At 52.6% G+C, this 22,209-nt stretch overlaps 11 protein-coding genes and 1 non-coding gene across 12 annotated transcripts; 6 read left to right on the forward strand and 6 right to left on the reverse strand.

Annotated features, from left to right (window-relative positions):
* Positions 1-421: 421 nt before the first annotated feature.
* On the reverse strand, positions 422-828 carry J4E83_002296 (uncharacterized protein; the record flags this gene model as incomplete). Its single annotated transcript, XM_049329245.1, is given in 2 exon segments — positions 422-810; positions 825-828. The coding sequence occupies 2 exon segments, from the start codon at positions 826-828 to the stop codon at positions 422-424; spliced, it is 393 nt and encodes a 130-aa protein (XP_049192217.1).
* Positions 829-2,773: 1,945 nt separating this feature from the next.
* On the forward strand, positions 2,774-2,858 carry J4E83_002297. Its single transcript has one exon. It is a non-coding gene; the product is annotated as a tRNA-Trp (tRNA).
* A 195-nt stretch (positions 2,859-3,053) lies between these two features.
* J4E83_002298 (uncharacterized protein) lies at positions 3,054-4,118 on the reverse strand (the record flags this gene model as incomplete). The annotated part of the gene is made up of 3 exons (XM_049329246.1): positions 3,054-3,157; positions 3,209-4,031; positions 4,083-4,118. The coding sequence occupies 3 exons, from the start codon at positions 4,116-4,118 to the stop codon at positions 3,054-3,056; spliced, it is 963 nt and encodes a 320-aa protein (XP_049192218.1).
* Positions 4,119-4,427: 309 nt separating this feature from the next.
* On the forward strand, positions 4,428-6,044 carry J4E83_002299 (uncharacterized protein; the record flags this gene model as incomplete). The annotated part of the gene is made up of 1 exon (XM_049329247.1): positions 4,428-6,044. One exon carries the CDS (start codon positions 4,428-4,430, stop codon positions 6,042-6,044), a length of 1,617 nt encoding a protein of 538 aa, XP_049192219.1.
* A 619-nt stretch (positions 6,045-6,663) lies between these two features.
* J4E83_002300 (uncharacterized protein) lies at positions 6,664-7,212 on the reverse strand (the record flags this gene model as incomplete). Its single annotated transcript, XM_049329248.1, has 2 exons — positions 6,664-6,846; positions 6,910-7,212. The coding sequence occupies 2 exons, from the start codon at positions 7,210-7,212 to the stop codon at positions 6,664-6,666; spliced, it is 486 nt and encodes a 161-aa protein (XP_049192220.1).
* A 586-nt stretch (positions 7,213-7,798) lies between these two features.
* On the forward strand, positions 7,799-8,748 carry J4E83_002301 (uncharacterized protein; the record flags this gene model as incomplete). The annotated part of the gene is made up of 2 exons (XM_049329249.1): positions 7,799-8,346; positions 8,544-8,748. 2 exons carry the CDS (start codon positions 7,799-7,801, stop codon positions 8,746-8,748), a joined length of 753 nt encoding a protein of 250 aa, XP_049192221.1.
* An 811-nt stretch (positions 8,749-9,559) lies between these two features.
* On the forward strand, positions 9,560-11,302 carry PNS1 (putative choline transporter, neither null mutation nor overexpression affects choline transport; the record flags this gene model as incomplete). Its single annotated transcript, XM_049329250.1, has 4 exons — positions 9,560-9,869; positions 9,931-10,849; positions 10,902-11,104; positions 11,151-11,302. The coding sequence occupies 4 exons, from the start codon at positions 9,560-9,562 to the stop codon at positions 11,300-11,302; spliced, it is 1,584 nt and encodes a 527-aa protein (XP_049192222.1).
* Positions 11,303-12,200: 898 nt separating this feature from the next.
* Positions 12,201-13,373, forward strand: J4E83_002303 (Mannitol-1-phosphate 5-dehydrogenase; the record flags this gene model as incomplete). Its single annotated transcript, XM_049329251.1, has 1 exon — positions 12,201-13,373. The coding sequence occupies one exon, from the start codon at positions 12,201-12,203 to the stop codon at positions 13,371-13,373; it is 1,173 nt and encodes a 390-aa protein (XP_049192223.1).
* Positions 13,374-14,573: 1,200 nt separating this feature from the next.
* J4E83_002304 (uncharacterized protein) lies at positions 14,574-15,738 on the forward strand (the record flags this gene model as incomplete). The annotated part of the gene is made up of 3 exons (XM_049329252.1): positions 14,574-14,761; positions 14,811-15,019; positions 15,074-15,738. 3 exons carry the CDS (start codon positions 14,574-14,576, stop codon positions 15,736-15,738), a joined length of 1,062 nt encoding a protein of 353 aa, XP_049192224.1.
* A 657-nt stretch (positions 15,739-16,395) lies between these two features.
* Positions 16,396-17,939, reverse strand: J4E83_002305 (uncharacterized protein; the record flags this gene model as incomplete). The annotated part of the gene is made up of 4 exons (XM_049329253.1): positions 16,396-16,490; positions 16,539-17,662; positions 17,713-17,738; positions 17,790-17,939. The coding sequence occupies 4 exons, from the start codon at positions 17,937-17,939 to the stop codon at positions 16,396-16,398; spliced, it is 1,395 nt and encodes a 464-aa protein (XP_049192225.1).
* A 667-nt stretch (positions 17,940-18,606) lies between these two features.
* Positions 18,607-19,583, reverse strand: J4E83_002306 (uncharacterized protein; the record flags this gene model as incomplete). The annotated part of the gene is made up of 4 exons (XM_049329254.1): positions 18,607-18,669; positions 18,722-19,142; positions 19,196-19,311; positions 19,365-19,583. 4 exons carry the CDS (start codon positions 19,581-19,583, stop codon positions 18,607-18,609), a joined length of 819 nt encoding a protein of 272 aa, XP_049192226.1.
* A 700-nt stretch (positions 19,584-20,283) lies between these two features.
* On the reverse strand, positions 20,284-21,261 carry J4E83_002307 (uncharacterized protein; the record flags this gene model as incomplete). Its single annotated transcript, XM_049329255.1, has 1 exon — positions 20,284-21,261. One exon carries the CDS (start codon positions 21,259-21,261, stop codon positions 20,284-20,286), a length of 978 nt encoding a protein of 325 aa, XP_049192227.1.
* Between the last annotated feature and the right edge of the window lie 948 nt (positions 21,262-22,209).

Here is a 22,209-nt window from a genome sequence, read left to right on the forward strand (position 1 = left end):
CAAAGACCAGAGAGAAGGCCAAGGATCTACTAGTGGAAGAAGTGACCAGACGCAGGCACACCAACCTAGGGAAAAGCTAAACAGCCTAGAGCCTACGTTAACGTTAGGTCACCTACTTTAAAAGATTTTAGGTTAATGTAGTCTGCAGACCTGTTTAGCTTTTTACGTATGAGGTGCAGGTTCCGCTACAATAATTGTTCCATACGTGTCGGGGATGTCAAGCGCAACCTCCGCAGCGGCTGCTTCATTCCACAGGCTGTCAATAACAGGGTTCGTCAAGGGCCAGGTATGCGGATTGATCTCTTGGACAGGTATGCTGAAGGGCGGTGAGCTCTGGAGGTGCTCGTTGAGCTGCAAAGGTAGAGGTGCAAAGTCAGTATATGTTTCACATGCTTTTCGTACAGACAGGACTTACCGAGTCCTAAAAGATTTTCATCCTTTTGTTGGATGTTGAGAGTACAGGAAAGGCGGTTTCGACCATGCGCACAACATCGTCGCCAGTCAGGGTGATGTCAAACAAGGCATCGTCGGAGAAGGGGACGTGAACAGGTGACCATGCAAGTCGCTCAGCGCCGATGGTCTGCGGATCGCTCTCGTCCTCAAAGTCTGATAGGTGAAAGCCATTTGCGTCGAGTTCGTCCTGCTCCACTGATGATGTCTTCTGGGCAGCCGTCTGGACCTGAAGAGGCTGGTGGTCCCTGAAAAGACGCCGCTTCCTAGGTCGCTTCCGTTGGTCCTCCCATACTTCATGCTCCTCTTGCTTCTCATGCTCCTCCCATACTTCATGCTCCTCTTGCGAGGCATACTCATCTTGCGAAGCATACTCATCTTCTAAATCAGACCCCTCTTGAAAATCATACACATCTCCTAAAGTGTCCTCCTCTTTGATGGTGGCCAACCTGCGCTTCTTTGTACCATGTTGCTTGTGCCGTGTACGCTCCTGATGCTGGTCTTGATCCTGATACTGGCCTTCATCCTGATGCTAGTCGTGATCTTGATACTGGTCTTGATCTTGATATTGGTCTTCGTCCTGATACTGGTCTTCATCTTGATACTGGTCTTCATCTTGATACTGGTCTTGATCTTGATATTGGTCTTCGTCCTGATACTGGTCTTCGTCCTGATGCTGGTCTTCGTCCTGATGCTGGTCTTCTTCCTGATGCCGGTCTTCACTCTGATACTGGTCTTCGTCCTGATGCTGGTCTTCACTCTGATCCTGGTCTTCGTCCTGATCCTGGTCTTCGTCCTGATCATGAGGCTCTAGATATCTCAGGATGTCCGCCGACAGTGCCTTCTTCGCTGTCCGAGCTAACCGTGGCCGAGTTAAAGCCGGCATAGCAGGAGCGAGCGCGCGGCTGCGGTAGCGTCTGATCGGTGCCGGTAGCAAAAGGGAAAGCTGGGGTAATGGCAGGCGCGCGGCCGCGGTAGCGTCTGATCGGTGCTGGTAGCAAAGGCGAAGGCTGGGGTGATAGTAGGAGCGAGTGGCCGCGGTTACGCTTGATAGGTGTCGGTAGCAAAAGCGAAAGCTAGGGTAATGGCAGACGAGCAGCCGCAGTTGCAACTGATAGGTGCTGGTAGCAAAGGGGAAAGCTCGCTGGAAGTAGCAGATCCGGCAGCTGAGGAAGCTGAGATAAAGGCAGGCGGGTGGTGATTGCGTCTGATACCTCTCTAGTAGCAGCCGCTGCAGCACCTGAAGAAGCTGAGATAAAGGCAAGCAAGTAGTGATTGCGTCTGGTACCTCCCTAGTAGCAGCCGTTGCGGCAGCTGAGGAAGCTGGGATGAATGCAGGCGGGCGGTGGTTGCGTCTGGTACCTCGCCAGTAGCAGCAAATGCGGCATCAGTTGCTAGGCTTCTGTAGCCGCAACGGATAGCTCTGTAGCTGCCGTAGATGCTGCCTCTAGGTAAGATAGGTTCAAGATGAGCGGCGGCAGGCGTTATGTTTGCTGATGGGTGTAGTAGCAGAGTAGACAGTATAAAAACGTCAGCTGCGCTGTGCCAGGCAAAGTTGACTGCTAGTTCTGTAGAGGTGTTAGCCTTGAAGTTGCACAAAATTTGGTATACAATAAGAGACGCTGTTATTAGACTGCTGGAACTTCTTCTTAATTTCATCTGAACCTCCCGGTTTCTATTACTTAGTTTTCGCTGTGTTACGAACTGTTTCCTAGTATAATCTCTGCTTCTTAGCCTCTTCTTGATGTATTCACAATCGGTTATTGTGAAGGCGCCCTGCACAATTGTGTTATCGAAATGTTTACGTAGTTCGTCCGGCTTACGCCGCACAGGGTGGCTGGTTAGTGCAGATTCTAGGCTACAAGACTATCGTTGACCTAACGAATCCTCGGTACTATTCTCGACTGTGATAGCAATTGTGATCGAACTGAAATGTTCCTAATCTGACTCTGGGTGCAGGGAAGCAGTTACAAAACGTCCCTCGTGCGTATGGCATGGGGGCACAAGGCTTTTGCTGGTGGGGCAGTTGTAGTCGGTGGACTCGAGACACTATCTAGGTCTAGATCTTTCAGATGCTGGGCTAGGGAATAGGACTAGTGGGGTAGAAAGCCGTTGCGTAATGCTAGGAACGTTGTAGGATTAGCGTATACAGATCGTTGGAATTGGAGACGTGGCCTTTCTGACAGCGGATCGGACTCGATGACTAGACTTGTAACTAGTATGATGCCATCGCGATTAGCAGACCATCTCATCAAGCTGCTGTGTAGGGAGCAAAATGCTGGGTATAAGTTGCATGTTTGACACAATTTTTTCCATCCAATCAGGCCACGTGGCGCAATGGTAGCGCGTCAGATTCCAGTTCTCCTGGAACCTCCTGAAGGTTAGGCGTTCGAATCGCCTCGAGGTCATTTTTTTGGGCCCCTGGGTGCCTGGGACAATGCATACTTTTTGCCGTTGGTTGGGAGGGGATGCGTTGATGCCCTGGTGCGTTGTGGTTGACGGATTGCGCCAAGGAGGGGTGACTCCACCAAGAACCGAGGATCTGGACCCAACTAGACCATGACTCTTCTGGAATTGGCGTGCATTTGTTTGAACTGCTTGAATTATCCGAAAGATCCGAAGACAACCGCTTTACCAGATGAATTATCCTCCTGTGACATGGACCTTTCGAGCATTAAGAGGAGATGCGACGTTCTTATGAGGAGCTCTACCGGACATCAGCAAGCGTTGCAACACCAAGGAGGATGCATGGACTTACCGTCGTACTCAATTTCATACGTAACTGGCATATCCTCATCTGTGCTGATGAGGATCGGAGCGTCCCTCCGAAGCTTCCGTTCCCTGACATTGAAACGTATGCCGCTGTCCTTCCTCGGACTAACCCATAGGATGCACGGATCGTCCAAGTCTGCTTTCTCGTCCTCCACCTCTCTTACGATCTCTTTGCCCTTACCTACCTCCTCAACAACCTCATTTGGCACCTCCGTATTCGCCGTCAAGCCCCTCGCCGCAATGTCTCGCAGCCAATCTCTCCACACTCGGAGTACACCTTCTTCAATGTCAACAAAGTTGGTGAAGAGATTGTGAGAACCGATCTTGACAAGATTCGTCTGCGCAACCAGCTGCGTGAACAATTCATGCGCCTCTAACCCAAGTGTCTGTCTCACGGTCTCGCCTTCGTATCTCTCCTGTACTGCCCCCGGAAAGGTACGACTGCCAGGTACGTCTCCAGGTCGGCGCTTCACTCTCCTGCCATCCGCTTCCAAATCGCGCCTATGGGGCTTGAAGCGCGAGTACATGTTGTTGTATTCGGCCAGTCTGCCAACCTCCTTTGTAGCAGAGTTGTAATCATCGTAACTCTTCAAGCCATCGGTGCATCGGTATGTACAGAAGTACGGGGGCTCGGTGAGCTTCGCAGAGGGGTGGAAACATTCGAGAAGCACCGAGTGCGAATGTAGCTCGGCAGCTGCAGTGAGCCGATTATGAAGGATACGTAGGATGAGCGTGTATATGCGATGCGATATGGTGGTCAATTGTAGGAGTTCGGGCGTTGGTATGGGCGTAAGGAGGTGGAGAAGTAACTACAATGGTCAGCAAGTTGGACGCGATACGGATGTAACAGGAAAGCGTGCCTCATTGGGGAGCCTGTAGAGATAGCATTCACCCATGACGTCAGATGCGAGTGTATGTATGTCAGGTTGTAACGTAGAATGTCAAACCTCGTGGGGCACGAGTCTACACACATGGGCGAAGGGAGCAACACCGCGACTCGGAGATAAGATATCGTCATCGCGGTGCTAGGCTCACTTTGGCGGGGCCGAGGCTTGTCCGGATGAAGTTAGAGCATCATCAGAGACGCGCTTTCCCATTCAAGCCTCAGCACTCACTTTCTCAACTCACCTCGCAAACCTCAACTTCACCTGATCGTCGACAAATATCTAGGTAATAGAGTGAGTGTGGCTCTCTCTTTACCCACGATGCAAGGCTTTGTCGCTCGTCAGAGAACCGGCAGTCCTGCCGCTGGTCAGCCTCAAAGCAAGCCCGACCGCCAAGCCAATGCAGCCAACGCGAGGGTATCAATAAGAAACGGACATCCCGTTCAGCAACCTCAAGCGACTTCTGGTATTCCGGCGCGCGGACTCAACATTACCCAGAACAGCTCCGCCGTCTTACAGCCGCCCCTCCAAAATCGACAATCAGGTCCGGGTCCAAGTCAGAAGCGTGATCTCTACGACACTGATGCAGAGAGTCTTGACACTACTGTGAACCCATCTGTCGTACAGGTCGAAGATAGTCAACAGAAAGAGCAGCACTACCAACAGCAAGATCATGTCGTCAATCTTGGTGGCACTTCGGAGATGGAGGGAGAAGACGATGACAATGGAGACGAGCTAGAGGATATGGAAGACGGATCTGAAGATTATGACGACGAAATGGTGCAAATGAACCAAGAATTCATTCATGCGAGCGGAGTAGCACATCTTACTTACGATGAGCAAGTCGCCTTTTTGCATCAGGCAGGGCGCGGTGGACTCCCAACAGTCCGAGGCGACTCGTATCCCCCGACTACCAATGGTGAGCCATCCGAGTGGGAAGGCGGGCCGGAAGCACTCTCCAACTACCAAAACGAGTTTGTTCCCAGTTCCCCTCCGCCTCAACGTCAGAACATAAACAAGCAAGCTGCACGCATGCCGGCGTCCCACGTCCCGCAACAACAGCAACGGCGAAACATGCCAATTGTCAGCCAGGATACGCAGCAGGCATCGGGTTTGTTTCAGCATAGTGCGCAGCTCCGCGAGCAGTCTCGCACTGCCGCGCCTTCCCGGCAGGCTGGAGGTCAAAATGTTCAGCATCACGCCCTCGCCCTTCCCACCAGTCAACACCAAGCCTATAATCCGGACAAGCATAATAGCACTGCCAACCTGCCGATGTATTCGGGTCCTCACCCTAGTACCCAGAAACAGCCCAGCAAATCTCAGCAACACCTTGTTCGACAGTCTTCTGGCCCCAGGACGCAGCCCCCACCCAGGAACAATGCCATGCCCAGTGAGCCTCATGCGCCTCAAAAGCGCCAGCCTCTAGTACCGGCTATACATGAACCCGTCGCGCAGCAGCAATCGGTTGAACAAGCGCCGATCGAGGAGCCTGAGGTTGTCTCCCATGAAGACTACGACCACACGACGCTGTTCGGGATGAGTTACGAGCAGCTTAGGAACGAAAGCTTCGATACTGATCCCCGTGCCCGGCCGTCTGTGCTCTCAAAGGAGGATCTTCAGAAGCCTCTGGTCGAGCGTCTAGAGTTAGTACAGCAGAACCCAGATGCCGTTCAGCAATCCGAGTTCTTCCAATCACTGCCCACAACCGAATGGGAGGATGCTGGCGACTGGTTCCTCGATCGATTCCAAGACATCATTCGGCGCACAAAGGAGGCAAGGCAGAAGAAACGCAAGCTGGCGCAGGAGTTTGAGGCAGAAGTTGAGAAGCGACACGAGCACGTTTCAAAGCGGCAGCATCAAGTTCAGCAGGCGATGGAGAAGATGAAGTCGCAGGGTGAGGGTCTAGTGCCTAGGAGCCCAAGATCCAGGAAAGGATAGGAGCGAAGCTTTTGAGCTCTGCTCTCTGGTCTCGTACCATCTGATGTTTACACGGCGCAGCGCAATGATGGCTGCCATGACAGGATGACTGTGTCTCGGCGCAATGTCACTGCTCGATGTCGCCACGCGTATATTATACCCATATATCAATTTACCTACTTTCTCAAAACAGAAGCGTGCGCCATACCTTCTCTCGCGGGGTGCATTTTATCTTCCTGTGACATCATCCCGATGCGCTTGAGCTTAATTATGTACTACTATTCTCAACGCTCCTTTCCTACTATTATCTTGTGTACGGTTTATCTATCTAAAGCAAAGCAATTCGCAGTGCTGTCCTACTTAGAGAAGGAACTAAATAGATAAGTCGCTGTCTACATTGCTGTCAAAACAGAAATTTACAAAATCTTCAGGCAATGTAGACTCCTTGGTGGTATGTATCTCTTAGCCTCCGTAGACGTATGTTCAATCTCTCTTTTGAAAGAGGTCGTGCTCTTCAACATGGATTCACTCTCATCATAAAGCATGAGCAAACGCGACTGTAGCGGAGTAGAGTAGAGAGGATTTCCACAACAACGAGGAGCAATTTTCCAGATGAGATGCACTACCGATAAGATCATTGTCATCTCCCGACGAGCGCATCCTTCATCTCAGGATACTCTCTCCATAGATTGACAAGCGGCAAGAATAGATTCTTCTGCACCTCTTTTCCTTCCTGCTCCGCTTTCGCCTGTTCTCCAGCCCATGACCACATTTGGCTCCAAGGAACCCAACTCCACGCAGCACATTTATGCGGTTCCATCGGCTGTCAAACCCATCAGTACTGTATCTCCTTTCCCCGTCAACTCCAACATGAAGAGGGACTTACCATGGGTGTCTTATTTTCACCGGTGATGGTGCAGGTAACGAAAATGGTCACATAGTGCTTTCCCTCTCCGAAAACATCGTTGGTAGCAGTCAGAAACTTGATGTTGCCCACCTCAAGCCCAGTCTCCTCGAGAACCTCTCTTGCAGCTGTTTCAGCAAACGACTCGCTGTACTCGAGATGACCTCCGGGACATTGGAGGGTGCCCGCGCCGTGCGAGCCTGCGCGCTCGCCCATGACAATATTGCCCGCATTGTCATGGATGATGACGCCGACGCCGATCTTGGGACGTTGAGCTTCTGTCATATTGGAAGAAGTCGATGATTTCCTCTGTTTCGTAGGCAGGGTGGAAGTTTAGTCGCTGAAGTCGTGACTTTCTATGCTGGCCGAGGTTGCAGGCATGACTCTTCCCGATACATAGTGGCTACGCTGTGCGCTAGCGCCCAACGTAGTCTAGTCGATGTATCGCCCCAAAGCCCTGCAAGGCTGCCATCTCTACCTCCAACTGCATCGTGCTCAGCACACCAGGACGTCGCGAATGAGTCAAGCTGGTGGGAAAGGGCTACTGCGCTTCGAAGGCGGAGTCGGCACTCGCGGAAGGTGCAAATCAGGCCTCCAGATCCACCATCTGCAAAGTTCGCCCTATTCGGAACATGACGGAAGCTTGGCACGTCAGCGTTGACTTCATCGTCAGGATGTGTTGACAAATGTATAATCGGGATTTAGTGGCATAGTATGTTCTATCTCCACAAGGCGTCTGTTCTCCTGTCGCTTTTTCTTTCTCTCTGCTGGTAATTGCTACAACCAATCGCTCGTTTCGACGACTTCTCCAGCATCACAACACACCCAATCTTGCCACCGACGATATCGCACAGCACACATTCCCATCAGAATGCCGTTCGAAATAGCCCGAGAGTGGTCGTCGTATCATCTGATACCCCAATCAGTCGATGTCGCCCTGAATCCACCCGAATCCTACTTCTTCGTAACCGACTTCCTGATCATAGCCTGCGGTATACTCTATACGCTCTGCTACATCTTCTACACCATCCGAACCTACTCGGACCGTTACCTAGCTGGTACTGTACAGTTTCTTTCCGCGACCATGGCGTACGAGATATACTACGCGTATATTTGCACCACCACTACATTCCAGAGAGCTTGCTTCTTTGTGTGGTTCTTGTTCGATATTACATTCGTCACTGTAGCGCTCAAGTATGCGTACAAGCCTGAGGAGAGGAGGAGAACGATCATGAAGCTGTTGTGGCAGGTGCCGGCTTGGATGGCCTTTTTGTGGTGGGTTGGGACGGTGTGGCCGGATGAGAGGGAGCAAAAGACGGCGTTCTTCACGGGGTTGTATCTGGAATTGCCGATTGGTTGGGGACAGATTTTGTATTTGGTTCAGCGACAGGATACCAAAGGGCAGAGTCTGGAGATTTGGTACGTTGATCTTTTTCCCATTTGCATCATGGCGTATCGCAGTTCCACCTCATTCAAGGGAAGGATTGAAGAGACTGGAGCCTACGTTGTCGCCAGAGATTCCGATCTGCTGGAATTTATCCCAGTGTAGTCTGCAGACCTGTTTAGCGTTTTACTTGCCTAAATCATCTCCAGGAACCGAGCGCTGACAAGTCTAGGATTACGAGATATCTTGGGTGCATTACGGCGTTTCTGGTGTTCATATGGAGATATGTCAACGTACCGGAAAACTGGTCTTACGTCGGAAACTGGTGGAGTATTGGTGGCATGATCGTCACGCTGCTGCCAGAGACAGTGTATCCGTTCTTCTACGTTTGGGCGCATCGGAAAGAGAGGGAAAACACAAGAAGGAAGAATGCTTGATGCTGAAGGACGGAACCTGTCGATAAGAGAGGGGATTGCCAAGATACAACACTTGTACCTGTACGGGAATCTGTGTGTCAACCCTGTCCAAATGTGCCGTGCTACATGGTTGTCCCCGCCCGTCCAATATTCGTGCATTCCCCTCCAGTATCGTTGTCCGCGTCTATGGATCATATTTTCCTGTTGCATCAGCTGATGCCAGGCGCATAACAAGCCGGGAATTCGGCATTCTCATCAGGCTGTGGACTGATGCTGTGACAGTGCGCGAAACCCAAGACGGCCGATCGGCTCACAAGAATTTGCAGCCACGCGTACAGTCGTTACGGAGGTTATGCGACGACGACGACGACGGATGTCAAGACAACTGGAAGTAGGATGACGCGAGCTGCTGGGTTCTTTTCCTTGAGCGCAGCGACATTTGGAAGTCGGTAGACCAGTGGGCGGGCGATGCAGCAATCTATTGCTGAAATCAAGATCATCGGCAGGCATGCTGGTAGGATTGGACAAGCTTCCCAGCCGCGCGATCTAGGCCGCACATGGCGTCTTTGGATGGAGCGCAGCCACTACACTGAGCGCTCGAGTGTCTGTGCGTCCAGCCATGACGCTCATTATCTGGTTCGCACTAGCCGCATTGCCGATCTCCAGCCACACGATTGGTCTCGTTCGCTCTGTCGCAAAAGCGAGTCCCTAGTAACGCCGCGAAGCATCATCCGCTCTAGCTTGCCCAAACTTCTGTTTACAGCGTCGTCCTCTCCTTTCCCCTCACCGTCGCATTCTTCGTCTGTCGATAGAGCTGCCATTAACCGACGCAATGGCGCAACACGGTGAAGCTGCCGATTACTACACGGGCGCCGCACCACCCCAGCAACCGCAGGGCGCATACTACCAGGGTCAGCCATACGGACAGCAACCTCCCCAGTATGGCCAGAACTATGCGCCGCCGCCTCAGGGACCGCCGCCAATGCAGCAGCAGAACGGCTATCAGCAAGATAACAAACAAAGCTTCGAACAGGCGTTCAAACTCGACAAGCCCAAGTACAACGATTGGTGGGCGGGACTACTCTTCATCGCTGTTTTCCTAGGCTATGTCGCAGTCAGTGTGATTTCAATTCGGGGATATTGTAAGTACTCAATTTGCTCAGCATGGAATGCGCCTGGAATGAAGACTAACGCGCGACGCAGCGCGTACCAATAGCGGAGGCATCTACGGCGGCGATACCAACAACTTCGCTCTCAACTCGAACACCATCATCCTCTTCGCATTCGTCCTCGGTTTAGCTACCGTCTTCAGCTATGCATACATGTGGGCTGCGCGCAAGTTCACCAAGCAGTTCATCTGGATCACCGGCATACTCAACATCATCTTCGGTTTTGTCACGGCTATCTACATGTTGTCCAGGAGGTATTGGTCTGGAGGCATTGTTTTCCTGCTGTTCAGCGTCTTCTACGTTTTCTGCTTCATCAGCTGGATTCCCAGGATCCCCTTCAGCGTGCTCATGCTGCAGACTGCCATCGACGTGTCGAAGAAGTACGGACACACCTACATCGTATCGCTGGTCGGAGGACTGCTCGCTGCTGCACTGGGCGCGTGGTACTCCGTCACGCTGGTCTCCATCTATGTTCAGTATACACCCAACGGTGCCAATTCGAACTGCAGAAACGGTGTCGGCGACTGCGGAAGCGGCAAGGTAATTGGCTTGCTCGTTTTCGTTACCTTCGCCATGTACTGGATTTCAGAATGGTTGAAGAACACAATTCACACCACCATCTCCGGTGTATACGGCTCCTGGTATTTCAACCCTAACTCCATGCCGAAGGGCGCGACCCGCGGTGCTTTCAAGCGGTCCGTGACCTACAGCTTCGGCAGTATCAGTCTTGGAAGTTTGCTTGTAGCTATCATCCAGACTCTGCGTCAGCTTTGCTCGGCCGCTCAGCGCAATGCTGCCGGTGATGGCAACATGGTGGGCGCGGTCCTGTTTTGCGTCCTGGGTTGTTTGATTGGCATCCTCAACTGGGCTGTCGAGTTCTTGAACAGATACGCATTCAGCTACATCGCGCTTTACGGAAAGAGCTACGTCGCTGCAGCGAAGGATACCTGGAAGTAAGTTCTTCTGTCGCTTAACACCCAGTAACATCGAGACTAAATATGATAGGATGATCAAGGATCGTGGTGTCGATGCGCTTGTCAACGAGTGCTTGATCGGACCTGTGCTTTCCATGGGAGCTACCTTCATCGCATATGCCTGCGCGCTCCTAGCCTACCTTTACCTTATCTTCACATCGCCCGAATACAACTCAGACGGCGCCTACACTCCGGTTGTGGTAGCCTTCTCTTTCCTGATTGGTCTCCAGATTTGTAAGTTGTCAGCAATATTGGCAAAGCTCATACTAATCCCTCTCAGGCAACATCTTCACCACGCCGTTGAGCAGTGGTATCGATACCATCTTTGTCGCAATGGCCTGGGACCCCGAGGTTCTTATGCGCGAGCACCCAGACCTCTACCACCGCATGATAGCCGTCTACCCGCACGTGCAACAGGCGATTCATGCATAAATTGGGGCTGCGGACCTTCTAAACACTTCGTCGGACTATTTGGAAATCCCATAAAATCTTTATAATCACGAGATACCCACTTCAAATCGATCGCGATGGTATTGCGACACAATTTTCTGCCCATGGCGGGGCGCCCTGACAGCAACGGAGATGGATGGGCTTGGCGCAAACTAAAAACGGGAGACCGAACCGGCGTCTCCACAAGGCCACTGTCGGCGCTACGACTTATGACGTCTACAGCCCCATCCACATCGTGGAATGCGCGATCCAGGCGAAGCATAATGTTGGGCGTTGCAAGCTATGGAGCGGCTTCCACGGCCGGGAAAGCTCCGCCTCGTGAGGCATCACAAGTAAGACGTTGGGCATTACCTACGAGTGAGATATTAATATATTCTGTTCAACTTCATGTTGGTGGGCTGCCCGCCATATTGCAAGCGACACGTCAAACACCCGCGTCTGCGGTATTGCTTTTGCACTGTCTCGCAGTTCGTGCCTACCTCCATTCGCTCCTAGCGGCCAATCGGGTGTCAATAATAAACGTCACCGCCCTGCGGGGTCTATCCTAAGCCACCTCACTCATCGCGCTGGGCGCCCCCAACATAAACACCACCTGTTCCCCCTCTCTCACCATAGCCTACTGCACCTCCACACTCACCTGCACACCGCCCGCTAGAGAACCTTCTGGCCAGGTAAGTCCCTCCCAATTACATACGTAACCTGTAAATCCCGCCGGTTCCCTACTACTTATACCCCACCAACGCGCCTTCCTGCTCCACCACCAACACAATAAACACTTCTCTTCCCTACCACCCCTCAACTCCCTACACCTCACTTCCAACACGACTTCAACAAATAACACTCCCGTAGTTCAATACACACCACCCCCACTACACACATCATGCCCTACGAGAAGAAGGCAGTCCACTTCGGTGGTGGTAACATCGGCCGTGGCTTCGTCGCCGAGTTCCTCCACAACTCTGGCTACGAGGTCGTGTTCGTCGATGTCATGGACAGCATCATCGAGTCCCTCCAAAAGACCTCCACCTACACCGTCACCGAGATTGGTGATGACGGCGAGCGCAAGTTCACCATTGACCATTACCGCGCTATCAACTCCAAGCACGAGATGGACAAGGTCGTCGAGGAGATTGCCACCGCCGACGTCGTCACCTGCGCTGTCGGCCCCAACATCCTCAAGTTCGTCGCTGAGCCCGTCGCCAAGGCCATCGAGGCCCGCAAGCTCGACTACCCCATCGCCGTCATCGCCTGCGAGAACGCCATCAACGCTACAACTACATGGAGGGGTTTCATTGAGGGCAAGCTGAGTGAGGAGACCAAGAAGAACATCGACAGCAAGGCTCGCTTCGCCAACTCGGCCATTGACCGTATCGTCCCCCAGCAGCCCCCCAACGCTGGCCTCGACGTCGTCATTGAGAAGTTCCACGAGTGGTGTGTCGAGCAGAAGCCTTTCGAGAACGGCGGCAAGAAGCCGGATGTTAAGGGCATCCACTACGTCGACGACCTCGAGCCCTACATTGAGCGTAAGCTCTTCACTGTCAACACCTCCCACGCCACTGCCGCCTACTACGGACACCAGAACAAGGTCCAATACATCCACGAGGTGCTTCAGGACAAGAAGCTCCACGACACTGTTCGTGACGCTGTCAAGGAGACTGCCCACCTGATCGTCACCAAGCACGGCGTCAAGACATCAGAACAAGACGAGTACGTCGAGGAGATCATCAAGCGTATCTCCAACCCTGTTCTCAAGGACAACGTCGAGCGTGTCGGCCGCGCTCCTCTCCGAAAGCTCTCTCGCAAGGAGCGATTCATCGGCCCCGCCGCTCAGCTGGCTGAGAAGGGTGAGAAGGTCGATGCTCTCCTCGGCGCTGTCGAGCAGGCCTACCGCTTCCAGAACGTCGAGGGCGACGAGGAGTCTGCTGAGCTTGCCAAGATCCTCAAGGAGAACTCCGCCGAGGACGTCGTCACCAAGGTCAATGGCATCGAGAAGGGACAGCCCCTCTTCGACCGCCTTGTCGCCATCGTCAAGAAGGTTCAGGAGAGTAGCTGAATCGCCGTTGGTAGACTCTGAGTAGTCGCTGCGGTTTGACGGAACCGGATTAGTCAGGCACTTAGAACCTACCGCGGTTTATTTACAGCAAGGAGGATGGAAAGCGCCCTGAGCGACGGCTTTATGTGGCAAAACTTTTGTGACATCGACCGGAATCAATGTCCTATATAATGACAACGAGACATGAATCATGAATATACCCTTTCAGTTACCTCTCTTCTCTGGGCAGCCTTCAGTTCCATGCGTCTTTGCTCTTCCAACCCCCACATCAGCCTTGTCGAGGTTTTCTTATTGCAATCAAAGGGGCTGTAAGATCTCCATACTTTTGTGCCCCAACGTCGTATTCTACATGTCTCGGGGCTACATGGGCGACATTATGCTGACTTTATTGAAAATCAGCCTTGGGAAGCTCTGTCTGTTCCACCCTGCGACAGTCGGCCTCCCTCCTTTCACTGAGAAATAGGAGTATCTTTAGCGTCTCCTTCGTCATGGGGTCAGCTTCCGCCTCGGGTCTCGAGAGATTCGCACCATCAACTGACTATGTTGGGCCAGTCACAATATCTTGCAGCAACTCAATATGCGCTCATCAACAGTATCGCACATGGAAAGAATCGCTTTATCTAGGATTTTCGGGTCTCGGGTTACACGCGAACAACCGAGAAATATATGTAGTGTCGTTGCGTAATTTCGCCCCCTTCGGAAACGTCCAGGAACGGGCGCGGGTATGACTGACAGGGATGCCCAGGGGCGGCGTTTGCGACATCCACCTCGCAAGGCAAAGATTTCTTACGAATCTTGAGAAATTGCAAGGCCTTCCGGGCGAAGTGATTGTTCTTGTCGCTTACAATTGTGGGCACTTTCGCGATGTGTGTTTCGAATGTATCGCCTTTACTGCGCGACTACTTAGAGGACCTCATCGCCAAAGCAACTCTTTACATTCTTTTCCCTCTGTTCTTCCTGGTTCTCAGTTCAGAAGCCTCTCTTCTTTAATCAACGCCTGAGTCAAACTAGTCGTTTACCGCGTACGTATACGTTTTCCATGTCGGAGAGCAACCCCAAAACATGGGTTGAAGACTACAATGCTAATACGAGTATCAGACCGACCAGCCTAGTGCATATTCCAGCATACGAACACTCAATTGTATTGTCTTCTTCTCCCAAGATTTGCATTAGAGCAACAGCTTTTCGGCTACAACAACAATGTTACCAACCTCTATCTTCGCTGCTAGCAGCTTCATCGCTTTTGGAACCGCGTTCCCGCTTTACTCTCGTGTCGCAACATCTACTACTCTAGCTCCGCGAGCTGCTTACATCACTTTTGGTGGTGACGGGTCAACCGCTGCGGGATGGCCGAGGCAGAGCGAATGGAAGTCTTTCGAGGACGCCTGGTATGTTTCCATCAAGACAAGAGTATGTTATTTACTTACACATTAGTAGGGCATCCAATCAAGACACTATCAGGGGTTCTTGCGAAAATCACGGCTGGGGCGACAACAACAGCGACGCCGAAACTCAGGCCGTCAAGGACAGTATTGAGTCAGAGTCAGGAGCTTCTGGCGTTCCCAAAGAGCTCATTCTCGCCATAATGATGCAAGAGTCCAAGGGCTGTGTTCGTGCTCCCACTACTGCGTCCGACGCGCCCAACCGTAAGTGTCTCTTCCTGAACTACGTGAGATACATACACTGACTTTGTACACCAGCGGGTCTTATGCAAGGCGCAGGTACTGCCTCCTGCCATTCCATCTCGCCCTGCCCCGCCAACGTTATCTATGACATGATCCACGAAGGCACCACCGGAGAAGGTCTAAGGTTAAGTCTGAAGAAGGCGCTGGACGCCTTCAGTGCCACTCCGGACGACAGCAAGTACTACAAAGCAGCGCGTCTCTACAACTCCGGCGATCAGGTCACAGATCCAAACTTGGGCCAAGGCGCTACTGCATGCTACGCTTCAGATATTGCGAACCGTCTCATCGCACCTTTCGGGGACAGTAGCTGCGACAACGGTGCTGTCGCTAGCCTTGCTCAGACTGCGGGCCGCGAGACTGTCAACAACGACAACAACAATAGCAACGACGATCAGCCACTTGATCTTGAACAACATCAGACCGTGGATGAACAGCCAGCGCCCAAGCAGAATGCCGATACCCAGACTGCTGACAGTGGCGTCCTGGACACTAGCATCACTGGCGCTGTGGAAGGCTGCATCAAATACTATACACCTTCGGACGGCAGTACCTGCGAGGCCGCACCAGTCCCTTTGGCCACGTTGCGTCAACTTAACTCACTGTTGAGCGAGGATTGCTCTAACCTTTGGGCCGGGTACGGTTACTGCATCGCTACCTTAGCGTTATTGCAGCCCAACTAGAGCGTGGAGACTCATGGAAGAGATTCCAATTCAACTCCGCGCTTCCCAAACGCTGCCACCTTAATCGAGGGAAACTCAGGATACTCTGGAGCCTACAATGGAGCCAAGTCTTCTAGTCTGGATATGTTTACTCTGTTGTATGCTGCAGGCCTGTTCAAATTTTCCCTTGTACCAGGTGCTGCTCTCTTCTTTTCTATACAATCACTTTTATACGCGTTTTTTGCCTTCGTTTCTGTATAATTAGACTAGTGAGCATCTAGAAAGACGAAACACTTTATGCTCTACAAGACCACTATCCCCGCGGGTGCTCAAAACCAAGTCGCACTTTGCTGCATACACGTCGCTAAAACTTGATGAGTTTGTACATCCTGATGTGATGTGTACTTCTACCTCGGTTTTTTGTTGGTATGTTGCGACAGGAATAGTAGCTACTCCTAGAGCTGTCGCGCTCCTGAGTGCCGTCTTTACATTGCTCAGTGTGTTGAGCAGTTCAACATTTCATATTCGGCTTGCGTATTTGTATCGTGCACAGGCTTTTCAAGGGTTGGATAGTGCATACAATCCTAATGAAGCCCGACCATGGCCAGTGCGGTTGCGATTGCGTTGGTTACGCTACATGACTATGTATTCAAGTTGCGCGACGGCGACGGAGTCACCCTACTGTCCAGATACAATCAACTGAGTAATATCATCAATCTCCTTGACCGTCGGCGTCAGGTTCTCAAAACCATCTTTGGTAACGAGCACGTTATCTGCAATACGTTAGCATACATTCAACACCCTTCATTGTGTCAGCATACCTTCGATCCTCACACCACCCACACTCCAGTACTTGTCCAGCACACTCTCGTCAATGTACTTCTTCTTCTCCTCATCCTTGAGGTACGGCTCAATGATGAACTTGCAGAAGTAGATACCAGGCTCAACGGTAATGACGCTGCGTTCGGGTAGGGTTCCCCTCTTCCTTAGGTACCTAAACATGACGTCCTTGTCCGCGTAGTTGGGGTCGCCGCCAGAGTCGTGGGTGTCCATTCCCAAATAGTGACCTAGACCATGAGGGAAGAAAGCTACGCTGATTCTCTTGTTGAAGAGCTCCTCCGCATCGCCCTTCAAAATACCGAGGTCCAAGAGTCCCTTGATAGCTATCTTATGGGCGAGCTCGTGCACGTGGTCCCATACGACACCAGCTTTGAGCGCGTTGGTGCACTGATGCTGCATGTCTAGAACGATCTTGTAGATGGCGAGGGATTCAGTTGTGAATTTTCCTTTCACGGGGAACGTGCGTGTGATGTCGGAAGCGTAGCAGTCGACCTCGCATCCTGCGTCTAACAATAAAAGGTTCTGATCCGAGATGGGAGCGGCATTGTTGACATAGTGCAGCGTCGCGGCGTGTTCACCGGCTGCGACAATCGAGTGATAGGCCTGGTTCTTCGCGTTGCGCTCTACACACGCCTTGAGGAATACAGCCTCAAGTTCGCATTCGTTCTGCGCTTTCGACGCAGCCTTCATGACGGCCTCGTGGGCTGCTGTTGAGATGACGTTTGCTTTGCGGATGAGGGCGATTTCATAGTCTGTCTTCGTGACGCGGCAGTACTCAATGGCGGTCTTGAGCTGCTTGAACTCCTTCTCTTTGTAGGAGATAAATGTGATGTGATCGGATACCTGCTCCGGAATAGCGTAAACGGTTGATTGCGCGGATTCGGATTGGCTTGCTAGGTGAGAGTTGACGTCTTTGGTAGTCAGACATTCGTCAATGTCGTACTTGGCCTTGGCCTCTTCCGGGCTCATGGGCAGACCAGACCAGATAACCTCATCCGGCTCTACAGGAGGGATGAAGAGTGTGAGCTTCTCGGTGGCTATTTCGTATACAAGATACGAATCTGGCAGCTCGCAGCCGCTGAGATAGAAGAAGTACCGTCGCTGACTAGATGGAAAGGGTCAGCGTATGCTCACCTCGACCCAAATGATGCCTACCGGAATGGTGCCTCGCCATCGTTGTCCTGGCAAGTACATTAGTTTGTGTTGTGACCAGCATCATCATGAATGCATACTTCGTTTAACTTCTGCTTCTGCGCTTCTAGGTAAATTGTTCCATTCTTGTCTCCACCCTTCTCGATGATCCACTCTGCGACTTTCTTTGCATGTGCCTTGGCCGGGTATTTGCCCTTTAGCACCTCTTCATAGTTTTCGGCAATCGCCATCTTGTGCACGTTGGTCCAGCTTCCGCTCTCTGCAGATAAGGTGTAAAAGCAAGGTGTTGCAGTCGCTGAGTGTGTTGGTGATGGCAGACGTGGTCGTAGAGTGTGTCGAAGTGAACGACTGATTTGAGGTAGCAGGGCACGCATGGGGAGCTTGAAGGAGCTTTGCTGTTTGTTAGGCGCGCTGATAGCTACAGGCCGCGAAGGTGGGGTGGTGGGGTGAGCTTGCATCTGACGGGTAGCCGCGGTCTACCAGTCTCGATCATAACAGGAAGGTGCGACCCTTCTGAATTTGATCCTCAGTTGCACATCGCGAGTATTTGTCGTGTATAGATATGCATGTCGCTTCGCTAATTTTCGTAGTACTACATAATCATGTCTAAATTCTTAACCCACAACAAGTCGTCTGACGCCGCAAAACACGCTCGATCCCTAAACGCCGGTCCATTATGCCGTTGTCAATCCATGCGATAGATCAATGATACCTCCAAAATCGCAAGTGTCCATGCTGCAGCCGAGCTGACCAATGCAGTATGGCTCCTAATACTGACCCCAAAGCCTTTCGCACGAGAGGTGGGTGTTTGTGCTTTGTCGTACGGTGGAGCATAGTCGCTTTGTTTCGTCCGATGCGTTCGTTGTCGAATCGGTAATGCATGTGATCGGGGGAGATCTAGTCCTGCCAGCGCCTAAGGAATTTGGCCATGTCGTCGGTGGCGTGAGGAGCTGCGGCAACCTAAAAGATGTCAGTAAAGCTTCTAGCATCTCTATACACCCAAAAAACGTACCGTGTTCTCCATGCTCTTAACAGAGAAAGTTTGACTCTGCGTGAGCGTAGTCAATTGGCTTGGGATCGGCAGCCTCGACTTCGCAATCTTGACGCTGCTTGTAGGGTACAAAGGCTTTGTGTTCTTGGCGGTGATCTTGGTGGGCGGTACAGGCTGCATGGGCGCGTAACGCGTCAGACCCGTCTGCATCGCGTAGTCCACCTTGTATACGTCGTCATCAACCGGATCTGGGTCAGCAGGATTCGTCCCATCGGTCGTCGTGTCTACGGTCGGCGGCCCGGTTGTGGTATCGATGTCCTTGACGGCGGCTTTGACCGCGGGGCTCAGAATGTTCTTGCCCGTCATGCCACTGAACTGGAAGCGATCGGAGTAGGTGAGGAGCTGACCGCCAGTCTTACCAACTGCGATCATCTTGATGAAGCTATGGCGGTCAGGTTAGTCGGTCGTTGAGCTGGGTTTCGGGTGGGAACTTACTAGGCATTGACGTCTTTCAGGTCTTCAGACTGAGATGTTTCAATTCTGCCCGAGGCTGTGTTGCCCGCTGTGAACGCGCCGCTTGTTGTGATGACGCCCACTGGGAACTGTTTCCCCTCATTAGTATCTTTTCGTTGCGCCTGTGCTGATGCCAGTCTTCGCAACCTACCTGCTCAGTGCCATCATTGCCTCCCACGATCACCTGCAACTCATACGTTGTCAGGTCTGCGAGCTTCGGTCCTGTGCCACCTTCTTCCCATTTTACTGTGACGGCTCCGCCAGCCGCAATCTTGTCGCCCGCTTTCGGTGATGTGAATTTGATCCCGGCACTGACGAGTGGAGAAAGGGCAGCGACGACTGCGGCAAAGGGTAGTATTATCCGCGTCATGGTGAGGATTTGTGAAGGCAGAGAGTGACGGGCGGGCAGCGGTGTGGCGTGAAAGCGAGCGTCGAGCGCTGTCCGATGGTAGAGCGAGGGACACTATACACACAATGTATGCGAATCTTGAATGCGATGTAGGCAGACGTCGAGTAAAGGCAGGTAGAGGCGGGTGTTGGGCGGTGGCTGTTAGTGTCGGGTGAAGGATGCAGTCTGGAATCAATCAAGCAACATGCGGCGCGCCAGGGGCACGATCATCGTTGCCGCGCACGCTAAACTGTGATTGGCAAGGATGGTCGTCTCATTGCGACGCCTCAACACCATGGAAAAAGGACGTACATGATCCAAGTCAACAATCTGCCAATTGCAGTGATTGCCATTGTTTCCATGGATACTCAACAACACTATCAGCAGCTATCTCGGCCTGCACATGACTTGCTCGGCTCGCATCTCCTCCACTTGGAGCCGGTACCTGAATCTACATTATCGGGTCTCCACATTCTACCGCCAAAAGTGGGTTTCAATGCAGCCTGTGTTTGCACGTCGAAATTTTTGAGATTCTCTCCAGTACACCTCTTGGTGTCTATAGTACAGACGCTTCTCTGGCCGTCATGCCCGTGTTTTGCTACTCAAACGCCATTGCCATGCTAGATGGGGATATCCTAAAATTCCAAACAAAAGGAGATGCTTGCCCTAGTGTCGTTCCAATTCAAACAGCCTGCGCATTCCGTACTTTTGGGTTGTTCATCTTCAGGCTGAAGGATGTCGGTAATCTACAGGTCATGGTTGCAGCCTGTCCCGCCTTTTGCAGTTGAAGTGTCAACTCCTTGAGCTTCTCTGGTGTGAAGATTTGTACGTCAAACGACAGCAAGAACTCTACGCATAGCTCAAGTCGGCTGAGTGCTGCCTCGTCGACACCTCCTACGGCAGCAAAGCGCTTCTGCGGCCACCTGTGATCTTCTAATGCCTTCATCGCTACGAGAGCGCAAGCCAGTATGAGCCGATGCATTGTCCGGTATGTGAGGGGAACGCTCCTATCGATAACGCATAATCGCAACATGTACGACCCAGCAGCTAGCCAAACCCCCGTGGACAGCGGACAGAATCTCTGAATGCGGTTCATGTACTCCTCGACGCCGACTTTGGGCACCGTCTTGGAGAAAAACTTGCGAGCCATGTTGGCTCGTTGCACGGACTCGGGCTGCGCTCCGGCGCCAATGTCGTGTATGGTGACGGGCTCATCGTGACCCGCTTCCGGTGGAGCTAGCTCGGTCGGTTGGTGGTTCTCTTTTTCGGCGGGGATAGGCGTCGCTGGTCTGGACGCTGTCCGTCGGTGGGAGCGTATGAGGTGGTTTTCCCGTCCGCCAGGCGTCCCGGGCCGCGAAAGTGGTGGTGTGGCGGGCACATCGCCAGCTGCATTGGCAATGGCAATTATTGAGCGTGCGATCAACTTCATGGCGGTTTCCCGTGACATGGTCAAAACGTCGAGATCGTCGTCGTTGGCGGGCGGTGATGGTGCGTCCTGGAGGCTGAGGTTGTTGAAGTCTGGTAGTACGCCTGCGTCGCCTGCCGGGTTGGGTGCTGAGGGGGGATTCATTGTGGTTTGGTTTTGTATGACCGGTGCAAGCACGAGTCGCCTCGGATGCACGGTCTTGTATGGAGGGGCCGAGTGACAGACTTGGATCATTTGGACGTGTGGATATGTTGCCGATGTCTACCGATGTACTGTGCAGACGGAGAGCGTGTCGAGGAATAGTCGGAGAGATTGATGTGCGATTGAGTATGTGCTTTGTCTGCCATGGATCAACAAAACTCCAGTGTAGCATAGGATGTTAGCTTACACTTGGAGGTGACGATCAGCGCGGCTAGCGTGTCGACCAGGATGGGGTTCGTATTGGTATTGGCGATTGGCGATGGATGTGAGGGTGGTTGTGTAGCAGGAGTACGGCAGGCGGGCGTCCAGGAGATGATGAAGACGGGTAGTGCTGGTAGACGGAATTATTGAAGACACGATAATCGATAGCCTCGGGGCGTGGCGTTGGTTTGTAGGGTCAAGTGACGCTAGAAGGATTGCGTCCTGACTTGGTCAAGCTGGCTGGAACTGCAGTGCAAGCGCCGTTCCGAAGCTCGCTGCCGTCTTGTACAAACGGTGGCCATGGGCAGTAGCGTAAAGTGGCTGGAAATGCGCGCGGTGAGGCCCGCCGAATGCGTTGGCGGGTCACGATGTATAGGTACGTGGAGCGCTGAAGAGTGTGCGACTCACGATGCGAGGCCCGGGAGCGGGTCTCGTGAGAGCGGAAAAAGGCTAGACTGCTGGCCCACCGGGCCGTGCTGTACAGGCAGAAGACGCGCAGCTATCACCAAGCAGCCTGTCTCTCTACACGCGACGAGAGGGAGCAGGAGAGACGGTGGAGCCAGGCAGGCGTGATTGGCGGTTAATTGGCTGTTAAGTAAGAAGCAGCGGGATGAGCGCATGCATGGGCTGGAGCAGTTCCGGAGAGGGTTCCGTATGAGGTGCTGCAGCTGGGAGATATTGGCCAGGCGACTGCGGGGCAGATGCGAGGCGCTGCAGGGTCTGTCCAGCCTGGGACGCAGCGCAGAAGCCCTCCAGACACCTATTCGACTGTCATGTGAG

Source organism: Alternaria metachromatica (genome assembly GCF_023757995.1).
Source record: "Alternaria metachromatica strain BMP 0045 chromosome Unknown scaffold_3, whole genome shotgun sequence".
Taxonomy (NCBI): domain Eukaryota; kingdom Fungi; phylum Ascomycota; class Dothideomycetes; order Pleosporales; family Pleosporaceae; genus Alternaria; species Alternaria metachromatica.